Genomic DNA, 17070 nt, shown 5'->3' with positions numbered 1-17070 from the left:
TTAAGAACTTCCTTGACAAACTGCTGGATTCAGAAAGATTTATTTGGAACATAACTTGCACTTTGAATTTTAGAAATCGATAAACTAACGGTTTCAATTGTGTACCATCACCCAGCTCAGCGGCCGAAGGGTTCATTTTACGTTATTTACATTAGCGAAGCAGGCGGCTGGGGAAGGGGCTTTGCTTGCTATTTAGTTTCAGTGAAATGTGCTGGATTACCCAGCCCTGGACAGGAGAACTGCTGCGCCACAGGCAGGCCAGGACACACTTGCCCTGAGCTACTTGGCCATGAAGAGACCAAATCCAGGGACTTCTGTTTCCCACACCGGATTTTCTCCATTCACAAGGATGCCTAGAACTAGGGGTCACCCGATGGAATGAATGGGGCAGTAGGTTTAAAGCTAACATGAGGAAGTTTTCCTTCATGCAGCGCACGGTGGGCCTGTGGAACTCCTCACCAGAGGAGGTGGTGGAGACCAGGTCTGTAACAAGGTTCAACAAGGAGCTAGGTAAATTCATGGAGGGTTAGGCCCATCAATGGCTGTTAGCCAGGCTGGGTAGGAATGGTGTCCCTGCCTCCATTTGTCAGAGGCTGGAAATAGATGACAGGAGAGGGATCTGGCATTTACCTCTGTTGGAAGAGAGGACACTGGGGCTGGATGGACCTTTGGTGGTGGGTTTTGTGCTGTGGATACTTATCCACTATAAGCTGGATTAAAAGACCATGTGTCAGCCCTCAGTCTGGCCAACATGTTGATTTGAATGGGAGGCCCTCTCCCTCAGTGCAAACCCCCTGAGCACTCTGGCCCTACCCCATCAGCTTTACAGTGACTGCAGGAGAGCCATTGTTGACGGGTGGTTAGCTAGTCACTTGACTGGTGGCCGCATTGCTGCCAAATCCTCTCCATTCCTGGAAGCTGAAGAAGGTGCTCGCCCCATAGGCTATCATCACAATGCAGGCGAAGAACTGAAATAGAGAGCAGCACAGCACATCTGTTACCTTATCTGCGGCAGGAGGATACGAATGCTTGATGCTAACGCTGCCCAGCATAGCGCTGAAAGAATCCAGGGCCCTCATTTATGTGGGAGAGCAGCAGCTGCCCCAGTAAATGCCTGGTCTAGTGCAAAGCCAGACAGCATCTTGCCTAGAGCAAAACGCCGATATGGGCTCTGTCAATGGGTCCCATTCCTGTCTCCACTGTTGGCTCATTGTAGGAGCTCGGGCAAGTTACTAAATGCTGACCCCCCCCACCCCCACAGGACAGGGGCTTCGGATGTTGCAATAAGGGAGTCAGCGAGGGGACGCCGTCTCATGTAAACGTGGAGAACTTTTAAAAGTCCATCTCACCATGCGAAGCTCCTTCAGCACTAGAGGAACCTGTGTCCCTCAACCAGACTTCTACGTGTGTGACACAGGTATAAAACAGGAGCTGCTGCGTGTGACTGGAAGCGGCTTATGTGGAGACTGGCTCCAGGTGGGGCCCAGCAGTGAGAAATGGGAACCTATAGATCCCTTTGAGGCTCTGGGCTGAAGTTCCAACAAGCAAGAGCCCTAGAGAAATGGCTGTTCGTGGAACTGGGATGGGTAGCTGGGTGGGACCACGAAGCTTTTCTGAAGAGTCCCTCAGGGCAGTGTTTCTCAATAAGTACCCCCAGACTTCTGTCCTGTACCCCTAAGGGTCCACGTCCCCCCGGTTGAGAAACACGGTCCTACGGTGATCTGATGTTTGGAAACAAGGGCTATTCAACCTTTCCAGATTACTGAACCCTTTTCAGGAGTCCGATTGGTTTTGCATACCGCCAAGTTACACGTCACTGAAAAACTAACTGCAAAAATAGCACAGCAGACAGCTACTGGAAACTTGCTGCCTTTCTACCGTCTTATTATCCAATCGTGACTTATTGTACTTACGTTTCAGCATGAGGCCTATGAAGCAGGAGAAACAAGTCACTGTCTGAATGAACTTTTCGATTGTACTGACTTTACTCGTGGTATTTTTTATATAGCCTGTTGTAAAACTACGCAAATAGCTTGATGAGTTGCTGTACCCCTGGAAGACGTCAGTGTACTCCCAAGGGTATGAGCCGCCCTGGTTGAGAGACACTGCCTCAGGGTCCCCTTCTAACCTGCTGTAGCAAAGGGGTTTAAAGCCTTTAATAGTATCACGCGCCAGGGCCAAGCCGAGTTCTACCAGCCTCCGGCTGGCCATGGTCTGAGACCTATCAGAAGCAGAAGGCAGATGGTCGTTCCCAAGGTGGGGCCCTAAGCTGGTCACTAGTGTTGCTGACGCTCTTAGCTAGGCTGCAGCATGATTTTCAAGCTTCGTTTGGCCCATTCTTGCTGAGCAACCCATTTTTTTCCAGTGCAGGTTGTACCTGCCCCATCCGGCGACCTGAGTGGTCCTGAACAAGGGGATTTGCTGGATGAGGAGAGGCCAGGCTCCCAGGCTGCCTGGAGAGGAGGTCGCACTCCTGCAGAACTCCCCCACAGGACTGCTGGCTTCCCCCCAACCCTGGCTTGAGTCCCCACCACTGTGGGGCTGCCGGTGGGGCTCTGTGCTACCGCCTGGCTCCCCACCACCGGGCTCCCAACTGGGTCTGCACTCCCCACAGTGGGGATCCCCAACCCAGTGAGGCTCCCAACAATGGGGCTCCCCGGAGCAGGCTGCCAACAAAGCTGGAGCTCTCCAGTCCAGCAACATCCACCACTGGAAGGAGGACAGTGCGGACTCGAGAAACCACAGTCATTACTGCCGCTGCTGTAAGTCACCACACATTAGGTCGACTTAATTGTGCAGTGTGGACGAGGCCTAGGTCTAGCAGGGGCCCATGGCAGATGCACGATATGAAAAGCAGCGGGCCCGTGTTCGCTACTTACGGACGCAGCAGCTCTTTTGTTGTAGTCGCCATGTAGCTGGTACACAGACTGGACGGCGGCAGAGCACGTAATAAAAGCAGTCACGTACAGGACGGTTGCGGCCGCATTGAAGATCACTAACTACAGAAAAGGAAAAACAAGTAGTCCTGGAGCACCTTCAACAAATGTATTTGGTCGTGAGCTTTCGTGAGTCAGACCCACTTCTTCACAAAAAGCTGGTCTGGGACAAAAGCCCCGATCTAGTTCCGTTTCCTCCTGTTACACGGAACAGATGCTGAACTATGACTCATATAAGCTTCAGGCCTGTTTAGATGACAAGTGGCCTGGCATGGGTCTAACCTGCTTGTAAATGGGCCTCCCGGCCTAAAGGCTTAAATGAACCTTTAGCTTTTTTTTTTTTTTTCCTGGTTTGAGGTTTTTAAACTCGTGGGGCAGAATTATAAACCTGCGGTGTGGCTAGGAGGGCTCCCAGTATTTTTTTCCATCCATGGGGGGGATAAATTTTGTTACATGCACAAATGCATGCCCAGATCTGCGCTACCCACAGAAACACATACTGCTGGCTTTGGGTGCTCTGCTAATGAGCTGATCAGCACCTGAATGCCTCCTGGGCGGCCGGCCATGTGCTCAGCTTACAGGGAACCCTGGTGGCTGCAAGCTGGGGCAACAGAAATCAGGCACTTTGCAGAAGCCACAAACCCCAAGCACGCAGAGGCTGGCAACATACAAACTTGAACTGGTGATGCAGGTGCTACCCCTTGGGCAGACTTATCGCAGTTTGGCTCAAATCTGTTCCTAGTCAGCATAAGCTGAACCCCAACAAATGAACAAAGCCGAGCATCCACAGAACGACCCCAACCCCAAGCAGTGAAAAATCATGCAGCTGGCCCCTAAAAGTGTCACAGTGGCTTACAAAAATCATGGGACATTTGCTTTGTCTTCCAGCTGCGGAGCCTTTGGCAGGGCATGTTCTCAAGCTTTTTCCTGTAAGCGGGAGGACTAGCAGCTTGCTTTTTTAAAAACTCTACATGTTCCCACATTTGGGACCACTTAGATCCCCAGCTGTGGCTTAAATAAATATAAATGGAGATACACATCTCCTAGAACTGGAAGGGGCATTGGGAGCTCATCTAGTCCAGTCCCCTGCCCTCTTAGCAGAATCAAGCACCCTCCTTGACATCTATTTGCCCCAATTCCTAAATGGCCTCCTCAAGAATTGAGCTTACAGCCCAGGGTTTAGCAGGCCAATACTCAAACTACTGAGCTATCCCTCCAAACACTAAAAGACTTAGCAGCGGCCTGAGGTTTTTACATATCACAACAAACCAGCAGTCCTGTAACGCTTTAACAAAATGATTTATTAGGTGCTGAGCTTTCATGTGGCAGACCCACTTCTTCAGCTCTGGAGGTAGTGCTGTACTGGAAATGGTGCTGAAAGTGAACTGGCATGTTGATTGTATGACAGAGAGATACAGACAGAAAAGATGGAGATGAAACTGACAATGCAGGTACAGTGATCCCCCCGGTATGTGCAATTTCAATTTGCGCTTAACTCGCATTAACGCACATTAAGTGCAAATCGAAAGCACACCAGCCTCCGGCTCCCCCAGCTGGGGAAGCTGAGGAGAAGCCCTGCGGCAGTGGCTGTCTGCCCGCTAGGGTCCCCTTAGGGAGCCCGGCAGGCTGACAGGCGCTGTGACAGGGCTTCTTCCCTGCTTCCCCCAGTTGGGGAGAAGCTGCACCAGCTGGGGGAACCCAGGGGGCAGAGAGCTGCTACGCTGTGGTTTGTCCCATCTGAGAGAAACCACACTGCTGTGTCCATCTGCAGGCCCAGCACCCTCAGCTGGGGGAAGCCTGGCCGGCAGAAAGCAGCTCTACTGCAACTGGCTCCCTGCCACTTTTGGGAACCAAGAAACTGACCGGCACTGGTGGTGCTGGTCAGTTTCCTGGCTCCCCTGCATTATGCAGGCCAATACGGACAGTTGGTCACCCTATGTAAGACATAAGATAATTGCTAACTCTGTTGAGGCCAAGCAGTAAAGTACCGAATTTGAGCATAAACTCCAGTTCAGATGTTCCCCTTTGTAATCTGGTGTTAAAGTCTCTTTGTTTTAAGATGCAGATTCTCAGGTCTTTAGCAATGTGGTCCATTGAAATTCTCACTGACGCTTTTACATCTGTTTAATTAGATAGGTTTAAACTTGACCTCTTGTTAAACTGGTGCCTCTTCGTAAGTAGACAAGCTAACAGCTTCTTTCTGTGGCTTTTCTCCCCCTAACAATGGCCCTAGAAATGTTCCTAGTCCTTCTGAGTGTGAAATGGCTGACGCTGACTGCTCTGTCCTCCGACTGAGGGTGTCTGCCCTTATACTTGTTTAACAAAACTTTGGTTATTCACGGTAGCTTAAGTCCCCACACACACATACACACACATGCAACAAAGTTTTGCTGTAGCAAGTGAAATTGTGAATGCTGCTTTATCAGCAGGAGTGTGCTGCTGTCAACAAAGCAAAACACACGCACGCACACACTCTCTCTCTCTCTCTCTCCCCCCCAGTAGGGGCGGTGGAAGTATTTTGTTGACAAAAGTGCCAACAAATAGACCTTGCACAAGCTGACTATTAGCGACAAGGCCGCTGAAATTTTGCAGCTGTGTAGTGTAGACATCCTTGGAGTTTGCACTCAAAGCCTATGTCTACACTAAGCTAATAAAATTGACCGCAGATACACAATTACAGCCACAGCAACTGTGAAGCTAAAAGAGACATATCTGTGCTCGGCTAACTAGGCTGTCTATACTGGGAAAGTTGATGGGAGAACTCCCTTGGTAGACCTGCCCAGACCGAAGCAACAGCAGTAAAGAGAGGCATGTTTCCTCTAGGCATCTCAGTTGGATGCCTATGACTTAATTATGCCCCCTTAAAAGTGAGCACCCTTAACTGCTTTACTTCCGGTGCCAGAAACACCCCCAAAGCTGCATTATGGTTTGAAAAGGCCCATAGACTGTGCGTAGATGCTCTGCTTGTGATATAAATATCTGAAGTGCGTTGTTTTCCCCGAACACTAGGCGTCAGGTTGGTTATTCACACATGCACACAGTGCTGATTTGCAATAGCAAATAAAGCGTGCCCTGCCTGAATCGTGCCTGCAGTGTTTGCAAATCTGCTTGAAAGGTTAAAGTGATTTTTATTCCCTGGACTTTTACAGCGTGAGCTGTGGAATCCCATAGACATATTACAGTTTGGGGAGAGGGGCTCTTTCCCCTGCACATCTACTAATATAATACACATAATACTAATGCCATCATGTGCCAGCAATGCCCCTCTACAACTGACATTGGCCAAACTGGACAGTCTCTATGTAAAAGAATAAATGGACATAAATCAGACACCAGGAATGGCAACATACACAAACCTGTAGGAGAACATTTCAATCTCCCTGGACACTCAGTAACAGATTTAAAAAGAGCAGTCCTACAACAACAAAATTTCAAACACAAAATGCAAAGAAAGATTTCAGAGCTGCAATTCATTTGCAAATTTGACTCCATCAACCAAGGATTGAACAGAGTGTGGGAGTGGTTGGCCCATTACAAAAGCAGTTTCTCTACTCTTGATGTTTACACCTCCACGTTAGCGTCTGACAATGGGCCATATCCCCCCCAGTGAACTGACTTGTTTTCTCTTCTCTTGATGTTCACAACTCTACATTAACTGCCGCTAATGGGCCATTTCCACCCTGACTGAACAGACCTTGTTAGCTCTGGCCCTCCCCTTTATTGAGACTCCCTCTTTAAATCATCCTCTGAACCACCACCAACCCCACACACGCATGCATCTGATGAAGCGGGTCTTTGCCCACAAAAGCTTATGCGCCCAAATATCTGTTAGTCTATAAGGTGCCACAGGACTTCTTGCTGTTCTTAAAAAACCCATTACTCAAAAGTGACACAGACAGAAAAAACAAAACAGTTAGTGAAGAGAGAATGTGGGTTTGTCTACATTGGGGATTTTTTTTGGAGAAAAACCCTTTTCTTGGGGGAAAAATAACCAACCTGGCATCCACCCTGCCAAGCTGATTATTCTGGAATAACAGGGCATGTAACTCGAAATAGTAACTCCACCAAAACGAACGACTTTCGCCGACTCTCCCCTTCATTTTCAAAATTGACACAGTGTGTACTAAGCAGAGGTCATTTCAACTTAACTGGCCTCCAGGGAGGCCTCCCATCATTGCTCTGATTTCAAAATCAGGCTCTCTGGTGTGAACAATCTATTTCTCAGTTCTCTTGCAGTGGGAATGCTCTTTTCCGATGTAAGTTATTTCTTACATAGGCTTGGTTACATAGGCACAACCGTAGGTTGTGCAAAACAGGACCCCGGAAGATCAACCCTGAATGGGTCGGTCTTCCAGGGTAGTGTAGACGTAACCTAAATTGCTTTCACTGCAATCCGTTTTGTGCTACTGCAGGGACATGTTATTTTGCCTTTGTTAAGTTGGGACCCAATCCTGCACTCCTTGCGTGGTGAAAACTCCCATGCCATTTCAGGGAGTTTTTGCTATGTGAAGAATGTAGAGGTGAGCTGTGTGTGGGTCACTCTCTTTGTTGGAAAGGCCTGCCCAGCCACCCAAACAGTAATGCTGTGGAGTCCCTTCCTCCAAGACTGTCAGGCTCCACCTGTGCCCTCAGGCTGGTCTAGTTCCCTCGTATAATTGTCTTGATCGCAGAGCGCCCATCAATAACAACTAACAGCTGCAATGCTGAAAAACAGGTCTCCTGCTCTTGCCTGGATCCCAGAGATACGGTTGCACCCCTGGGCTTGTGAAGTGGCTGTGTGACATTACTGGATTTTAAATTAAATAGGAAAACCATTTTTGCAACCACTGTGTTAAGTTTGCCTTACGCCAAGTGGGCCAACTCTAATGAAAGCTGGTGATTCACTGAATCCGTGCTACTTGTATGTGTGTGCCGTGTTGGTAAGTAAAGTTACAGATACTGGCTCTGTACCTGTATTAGAAATGGTTCAGAGCCAGGACCACAATGGAATACCTGGTCTCCTCCCAGCCAGGAAGATGGGCTAAAACAAAGACTCAGACTTCGAGTCCACATTGACTGAGACCCAGCAGCCAATGGCAGATTGCCCCAACAGGTAACCTGATCAGGTGATCCTCCATTGCCTATTTGAAGAAGAAAGGGTTTTTCCTTCCACGCAGCAAGTCTATAAAGACGACCCTGGCAGTGGCCATTGTGTCTTCAGTCCTCATGAACTAAGCCTGTGTGGACTAGGGATGCATTTTCAGAAGCTCTCAGGAAAGCAGCTTATACCATCGCTGTGGCCTGCATCAATAGCTTTAATGTATCACTTCAGCAATTTTTTCTTTCACCCCATTTTTTTCTTTATTAATAAACCTTTAGATTTTAGATGCTAAAGGACAGGCTCAGTGCACTGTTTGAGGTAAGATCTAAGTACACATTGACCTGGGAATGTGGCCAGTCCCTTTAAGGGCTGGCAGAATCTGTGTGGATTTGGTGAAATAGGTTTTCATAACCTCACACCTGAGTAAGGAGTGGGGCTGGTTTGGACATTAGTAACTGCTAGAGAACCTGTGGGTTTGCTTGGACAGGTTCTGGCTGGCCAGACGGGCAGCAGAGGAACTTCTGTGGCTGGTTTGGTTCGCCTTATTGTGGGGGAGACCCCAGTCTGGGCTGTAAGTGGCCTGGTTTTAAGCAATAGGCCCAGGATTGATTCTCTCAGGTGTGCCCAGAACCTTGCTACATATTACAGGCTCGCCGCCTGTCCAGATTGTTCCAACACCCTGCTAGATTCCAGACATGAAAGCTGGATGCAATGTAGGTTGAATGTTACTCCCTAAAGTTACCACTGCCTATTTAGGCCACAGTTCAAAGACCCACAGTAATACTGGTGTGTGGCCAGTTAGCCCATTAAAACAAGCTGAGTTAGTTAATGTTCACTGAAGCCTCACCAAACCAATGTGTCCTTTACTTTCAACTGTAGCATTCTTTCCTCCAACTGTTTTAAATGTACAGAAATTGCACTGGTGTAATTGAATTGCTGTAGTTCTACCCGTTCAAACCATGAATGCAGATGCATTTACATGAATTTAGCTTAATTTAGTAAATTATTGAATTAAACTAAACTATTACCAGTGTGACTTAACGCTATTTTCAAGTCCACCTTCCATCAGATGTTTGATTAGGGGGACTAAATTTATGTAATTACCCCTGTGTCTGTGTTCTAATACAGGTTGAAGTTCCCTTATCTGGCATTCTCTCATCCAGGAACATCTGTAATGCAGCATGATTTTAGTTTGCTGGATGACCACTTATCATGGGTGTGGCCAAGCTTCCTATGGTCTCATAAGTTTGTTTCCAGCCACCAGTCCTGGCTCTCAGTGTTCTGTGGTGTTATTTAGCTGTAATTTACCCCAAATGTCTTCTAAGAGCCCAGTAAGCAGTGGAAGTGTTAGTAATGCTGCTAGACAATATTGACCTCCCGTGGTCTGGCAAATTCTCTCCTCCGGCACCAGTCAGGTCCTGAGGGTGCTGGATTAGAGAGGCTCAACCTGTATACGCTTTTTGCCAGCCTACAGTGCAATTACACCTGATTGATATCAATGGAGCGACACCCAAGTGTGAATTTGGCATGTGAGAAGATCGTGACGCCTCTTTTGTTTGGAAAAGGAAGCGGAAGCCTTCGTTAATTTCAAGGCATGTTGGTCCGCAATCAGGACAGATTTACGCAATGAAGTCAACCCAGTTAGGTTGCGGTCAAGGGCGGGAAAAATCCACATGGTGAGTGTTGTAATTAAGCTGACTCTCAGCGCAGGCAGTCATAGGCTGATGATAGGTTGGTGGCCAGCCTGTGGCTCTTCAGAAATTAGTATGTCGCTCCTCGCATAGGTGCCAACTCTGGGGCTGGAGCAACAGGCGCCACCTTTCCCATGTGCTCGGGGTGCTTGCTGGTCAACCCCCTGCTCTGCTCCAGGCCCTGCCCTCACTCCACCCCTTATGGTCTAGATCCATGGTGTCCAACACACTAGCCACTGTCCACATGTGGCTGTCTGGCTGGTTGAGGTTGGCTAATTGGGTTGAACAATAAATATATTTTCAGAATATTGTGGCTACTTCTCTAGAGCAGTAGCCTTATAGCGGCTACTGCGTCAGAACTAGTTGGACACCCCAGGTCCAGGTGGTGCTTGGACTTGCCATGAGTGCAGAGGACTGGAAGTGATGACATCTTGAGGTTCCTTCCAGTTCTATGATTCTGTAATTCCCCCAAGTCCCGCCCCTTCCTGCCCCAACCTCTGAGCCAGCCACATCCTCTCTCCTCCCTCCTCCTCTAGAGCCTCCTGCAAGCTGTGACACAGCTGATCACAGTGGGGAGGGGGTACAGAGGGGGAGAGGGAAGCGCTGATCGGCAGGAGGTGGGAGCTGATGGGGGCTGCTGACAAATTACAGTGGCTCTTTGGCAATGCAGTCAGGTAAATTCTGGCTCCTTCTCATGTTCCGGTTGGCCACGCCTGGGTTGATGGAAGAATTCTTCCATTGACCTAGCTACCACCTCTTGGGGAAGTGGATTAACTACTGGAGCCATCCGGTCGATAGGTGGGTTCAGGGCAATGGGGGTACAGCATTTTGGGAGGCCCTGTGGGGCCCAGGCCAGCATGAAGGATTACCGAGAGGCCAGGCAGCAGGCATAGGGAATGCTCCCGTGCTCGCCAGCAGCAGCAGAAGCTGTGGGAAGCAGTGTGACCCAGCAGCCTGCTCTGCTCCGCCTGCTCCCAGCTGGGTTATTCCCTGGCTTGTTCTGGGCCCAGCAACCCCCTACGGATAGCCCTGTTATCTACACGGGGAGAAGCCCCCCGTGTCTGTAGGCGTGCCTAGAGTAGTGTTTTTCACCTGGCTTTCTAACAGCAATGTCACCGTAAATGATGAGTTAAAATCAAATCACATGACACAATACAGGTGTATTGAGTGCAGGCAATGTTCTGTCCGACTCCTTCGTAAGTTGCAGCTAATTGTCAGACCCACAAAAGCATTTAGCATAGAATGATTTCCCCTGTGAAGTACACTCTGTACCCCCAGCTACAGTGGCTTACCACAAGAGGCCAGGGGATCATGTCCAGCTTCGTCTGGAGCTGCAGTAGATACGTCACAAACAGGATGACGGTGACCAGCCAGAAAAAGACGGCTACAAACATCACCCAGCTGTAGGCCGGAATGGGCTGGTAGAATGTGCTTGCGATGAGGGCCCACACCAGCAAGCCAAGCACCTGAGGAACAGACAGGGAGAAGTGATTAACGCGAAACAAAGAAAGAAATCTTGACAAGTCTTCCTTCAGGGTGATTTGCCATTGATGTCAATGGGGGCAGAAGGCAGATCTCAGTTAACCAGCTCTGTCATTTGTTGCTCGTAAGTGCTTCCCGCTTCTTTTCTCGATAGATCTCTGGGGCCGTGTCTACACTAGCCCAAAACTTCGAAATGTCCATGCAACATGGACATTTTGAAGTTTTGGGCTAGCGTAGATGTAGCCTGGGATGTCAAACGCACTCTTTCCCCAGAAACTGTTTTGAGACCTCATGTATGACTTGTGAGCTTTCTTCTCGGATGGGTGGGGATGTCATCTCTTTAGCAAAGAGCTCTTTTCTCCCGACTGTTCGCTTAGGCATTTGAGTGAAATGATGTCTTAACAGAAAACAAACTAGAGACAAATGGCTTTCAGAAATCTAACCTTAAACCCCTTTCCCTCTTGATTAATCACATTTGACACCAGCATGCTGGGAGGAGATGACCTGGAAGATGTAGAGCAGTTCACCTACTTGGGGAGTGTTAGGGGAAGAGATGGAGTGACAGACAAGGATATCAGTGCCAGGATAGGGAAAGCAACAGCTGCGTTCAAGACTCTGTCCCATATGGAGATCACCAATAATATTTGCAAAGATGGAAGGGTGGATCTTCAACACAAGTGTGCAGAGAGAGCTCTTGAATGGATGCAAGACCCTAAGTACTAAAAAGTCTTCAAAGCACAAGCTACAGAATTCACAAACAGATGCCTGAGGTACGTCCTTCACATCAAATGTCAAGACTTCATCACAAACGAGGAGCTTTGGAACAGAGCAGGACAAGAACCACTTGACATTCAAATCAGGAGAAGAAAGTGGGGATGGCTGGGCCACACGCTCAGAAAACCATCATCCAGCAGAGTCCGTCAAACTCTCAGGTGGAACCCGCAAGGAAAACGCAAAAGAGGAAGACCTCAGACAACGTGGAGAAGATCTACTGAGATTGGAGGACCACAGCAGGGGCGCTCCTGGGCTGAGCTAGGAGTTTTGTCCCGAGACAAAGTGAAGCGGTGCAGACTTGTAGCTGACCTACGTGTTTAAGTCAAGTAAGTAAGTCAACTGCCTGGTATCCGCGATAATATAACCCTACAGCTTGTCCGTAGCATTTGTCAGGAAGACTCTCAGTTTCTAACGTCAAAAAAGAAGCTCCAACAAACCCCCTTTGAGTCCTTATTCACATATCACAAAGAAGCTCAAATGGTCAAAACTCACAATTGTACGCCCTTTTCCAGGTTGTCATTAGCATTTCTGTGGTCTGCTGTCAGCCCTGTGGCTCGCTTCAGGCAGGAAGGCACGCTCGGTGACGTGCACTGGGTAGATCTGACCTCAGGGAAGGTAGGTTGCATGGTTATTGTGTGAAATCAAGCCCCGTAATGGGCACGGCACTTTCCCATGCTCTCTTCCACGCTTTGTTTTCGCACACCCGTTTGTGAACATTGACAACCATGACTTTCTACCCGCAGGAGCTGGCTGGGGATTTTCAGTGGAACACTTTTTTCTGCCAGCGACCTGCGACTCTTGGGCATTTATCATTCATCATAATTCCTCGTAATGATGGCTGGTACTGACATAATGCTTCCTAATCAGTGATCTCGAGCCACCCTCAGCCTAACTGGTCCACAAAATCACACCCCCCCTGCTCTGATTTCCCCTCTCAGGCCGTCATAGGATAGAACCATAGAATCCTAGGGCTGGAAGGGACCCCAGGAGATCACCGACTCCAGCCCCCTGCCCAAAGCAGGATCAACCCCAACTCAGTAATCCCAGGCAGGACTTTGTCGAGCTGGGACTTAAAAACCTCTAGGGATGGAGATTCCACCACCTCCCTAGGCAACGCATTCCAGCGCTTCTCCGCCCGCCTGCGGGAATAGTTTTTTCCTAATATCTACCTAGGCCTCCCTCACTGTAACCTGAATCATAGAATCATAGAATACTAGGACTGGAAGGGACCTTGAGAGGTCATCGAGTCCAGCCCCCTGCCCCAATGGCAGGACCAAGTACTGTCTAAACCATCCCTCATAGACATCTATCTAACCTGTTCTTAAATATCTCCAGAGATGGAGATTCCACAACTTCCCCAGGCAATTTATTCCACTGTTTGAGACCTGAGACCATTGCTCCCTGTTCTGCTGTCACTACTGACAACAGCCTCTTTTCCTCCTCTTTAGAGCCCCCTTTCAGGAAGTTGAAGGCTGCTATCAAATCACCTCTGACTCTTCGGCAAACTAAATAAGCCCAAATCCCTCAGCCTCTCCTTGTAGACCATGTGCTCCAGCCCCTGAGTCGTTTTCATTGCCCTATACTGGACCCTCTCCAATGCATCCACATCTTTTCTATACTGTGGGGTCCAGAACTGGATACAACACTCCAGATATGCCCTCACCAGTGCCAAAAAGAGGGGAATAATCACTTCTCTAGATCTTCTGGAAATGCTTCTCCTAATGCACCCCCCAATATGCCATTAGGTTTCCTGGCTTCGAGGGTGCATTGCTGCCTTATATCCAGCCTCTCATCCAGTCCCAGTACTACTTCATCCTGGCTCCCTTTTCCTCAGTCTAAGCTTCATGCTGTCTTACAGGGAACCGCTCCACCGGGTGTGGGGGAGAAACAGTGGATGGCAAAACATCCTCTGGCAAGGAGTTCCACAGGCCCCCAAGACGCTGTGTGAAGAAAAACTTCCTTTTGTTTGGTTTAAACCAGCTATCCATTAATTTCATTGGGTGACCCCCCTCGCGGAACCACTGGCCCAAGGGTTTCCATCACCCCATTGGGACACTTCTGTTCGCCACGTTTGTCTGTTCCTGCAGCAGTTTTCCCCTAGCTCATGTCTCTCTTTCATGGCTGCTGCTTTCCCTGTGCCAGCATCCCTCCCCCACCACCCCCGGGTCCCTCCAGAGCCTTTGCCAGGCTTTGTTAGTGGCAGAGGAGCTGGACAGATGGGCCAGAGTTGGATTACAGAGCATCGTGGAAAGGGCTGAATCTGCCAAGGGCTTTGCAAAGGCATCTCTCAGCTGCAAAGGAGCCACCCTGTTGGGTGGAGGTTTGAGTTAGGAGAAGACATGGGTGGAGGGGGCAGGAACCTTAGACAAAAATTCATCTGTCCTGCAGCTGTGCTGATGGAAAGACCACCAGGCAGGTAAAATGTTGGGGGTGGGGACAGGGATGGTCTCTTAATACCCAAGTGCCACCTATGTAGGAGGGTGATTTTAATTACCATTAACAGACACGTCAGGCCCCCAACATGATGGGTTGATGACCCAGCTTCTGCCCAATTAAAAGGACACACAGTGTCTGCCTGGGGGAATGCGAATCGTGGCTTGGTTGAGTTGTCAACTTGGCATCCCGCAGAGGCATGGAAGACAGGTGAGGGCCGTATAATAGGCTGTACTTGGTCCAGACCTACTTTCATGAGTAATCAGAGAAGAGATGGGCCATACATACATCAAAGATTATAGAAGAGCCTGTTGGAAGCAGAGGTGTCGTGGGGGGTTTGAAGAGTGGGCACAGGATAAGGAGATAACCTGATGCGAATGTTGAATTTTGCAAGTATCTGCTAGGGCGCCATACGGGTGGCTTTGGCTCCTTGCGCCGTGCACCATGGGGCAATGAGCCACTCGCGAAAAATTGAATTTGCACATGTTAAATTCGTGAATGTCGCAGCCTTACAGTAATCACAAATCAGGGGACGGTACGTAGAACCCAAAGGAGCCATAATCGTCAGTCAAATATTATGAATGGTGTGGAGAAAGTGAATACAGAAAAGTTATTTACTTGTTCCCATAATATAAGAACTAGAGGACACCATATGAAATTAATGGGTAGCAGGTTCAAAACTAATAAAAGAAAGTTTTTCTTCACACAGCGCACAGTCAACCTGTGGAACTCCTTACCAGAGGACACTGTGAAGGCCAGGACTCTAAGGCTACGTCTACACGTGAAGCCAACATCGAAATAGCTTATTTCGATGTAGCAACATCGAAATAGGCTATTTCAATGAATAACGTCTACACGTCCTCCAGGGCTGGCAACGTCGATGTTCAACTTCGACGTTGCGCGGCACCACATCGAAATAGGCGCTGCGAGGGTACGTCTACACGCCAAAGTAGCACACATCGAAATAAGGGTGCCAGGCACAGCTGCAGACAGGGTCACAGGGCGGACTCAACAGCAAGCCGCTCCCTTAAAGGGCCCCTCCCAGACACAGTTGCACTAAACACCACAAGATCCACAGAGCTGACAACTGGTTGCAGACCCTGTGCCTGCAGCATGGATCCCCAGCTGCCGCAGCAGCAGCCAGAAGCCCTGGGCTAAGGGCGGCTGCCCACGGTGACCATAGAGCCCGGCAGGGGCTGGAGAGAGAGCATCTCTCAACCCCCCAGCTGATGGCCGCCATGGAGGACCTGGCAATTTCGACGTTGCGGGACGCGGATCGTCTTCACGGTCCCTACTTCGACGTTCAACGTCGAAGTAGGGCGCTATTCCGATCCCCTCATGGGGTTAGCGACTTCGACGTCTCGCCGCCTAACGTCGAAGTTAACTTCGAAATAGCGCCCGACACGTGTAGCCACGACGGGCGCTATTTCGAAGTTAGTGCCGCTACTTCGAAGTAGCGTGCACGTGTAGACACAGCTTAACAGAGTTTAAAAAAGAGCTCGATAAATATTTGTAGGTTAGGTCCATAGATGGCTATTAGCAAGGGGTAAGGTATGGTGCCTAGCCTTTTGTCGAAGGCAGGAGATGGATGGCAGGAGACAAATTGCTTGATCATTGTCTTCAGTTCACCTCCTCTGGGGCACCAGGCATTGGCTACTGTCGGCAGACAGGATACTGGGCTAGATGGACCTTTGGTCTGACCCAGTATGGCCGTTCTTATGCACTGAATAATAAAGCAAATAGGGAAGAACAGAAACGAGCAAAAATTAGGGTTGGAGGGAAGAGGTGAGTAAAATATAGGCTGTAGAGGAGCAGCCTTCATAATTAAGAGTCCTTCGTTCGCTTGTAACCTGGCCACGCCATCATGACATTTCACTAACAGGCCTGATCCAAGCTTTCATGTTAGGGTTTGAATCTACTCTCACGAGCCCTGAGTTCAAATTCTGGCTCTGCCACTGACCTGGTGAGTGACCTTGGGTGAATCATGTTGCCGCTCTGTGCCTCAGTTTCCCTTTCTGCAGTTTTATTTAAAGGGCAACCTCTTAGGCACAAGGACTGTCTCTTCTGTATGCACAGTACCTTTCACTGTTGTTAGTTGTAGTACCACAGTGCCTGTGAGCTCTAATTGCAGACCAAGGTACCATTATCTCATGTGTTGTACAACCTGAACAAAAGCAGTGGATTCTCTAGGCCCGTGGTTCACAACCTTTTCACTAGTGCAGACCCCCCAAACACCCCCAACCACTCAAGGACCCCCATCAATGCCAATCCTAGCTGCTATGTACGCTTCATTAAATGAAAAAGGAAACCACCACGTAGATTTTCATAACATGCTTGGAAGATACTTCATTTAAAAATAATAATTGATTGTAACTTTGCAATTAATTCCAAACTTATTTTCTATGATCATTTTTACTGGTGGTTTATTTTTTTCGCAGACCCCCTGCAATGCCTTCAGGGACCCCAGGTTGGGAACTACTGCTCTAGCCATTACTGTAAAACAAATCATAACAGCTTCTGCTTAGCCACTGAGCTCTGATGTACCCGCCCCACGTGATATAAACCAGTCTGTGCTGTCGCCTGTTGTGTGATGGCACTCCCTTGTTTTACTGAACCCTGCCTCTGTGTAGATTGCCTTCCTCTGAGAAGCAGAGAGTTGTGCTCTGCTCCCAGC

At 48.9% G+C, this 17070-nt stretch overlaps 1 protein-coding gene across 1 annotated transcript in view; it reads right to left on the bottom strand.

Moving 5' to 3' along the window:
* Window positions 1-24: 24 nt before the first annotated feature.
* Window positions 25-17070, bottom strand: part of PLLP (plasmolipin) — a 29053-nt gene continuing 12007 nt past the window's right edge. The window contains exons 2-4 of the mRNA XM_075008745.1: window positions 11000-11173; window positions 2880-2999; window positions 25-968 (exon numbers count right to left, since the gene is read on the bottom strand). Of these exons, the coding sequence (XP_074864846.1) occupies window positions 861-968; window positions 2880-2999; window positions 11000-11173 (402 nt within the window). The 3' untranslated portion in view covers window positions 25-860. The remainder of the gene's footprint in view (window positions 969-2879; window positions 3000-10999; window positions 11174-17070) is intronic.

Source organism: Carettochelys insculpta, chromosome 14 (genome assembly GCF_033958435.1).
Source record: "Carettochelys insculpta isolate YL-2023 chromosome 14, ASM3395843v1, whole genome shotgun sequence".
Classification (NCBI taxonomy): domain Eukaryota; kingdom Metazoa; phylum Chordata; order Testudines; family Carettochelyidae; genus Carettochelys; species Carettochelys insculpta.
The sequence above is the reverse complement of the archived record's forward strand: the minus strand, read 5'-3'. Positions and strand labels throughout refer to the sequence as shown.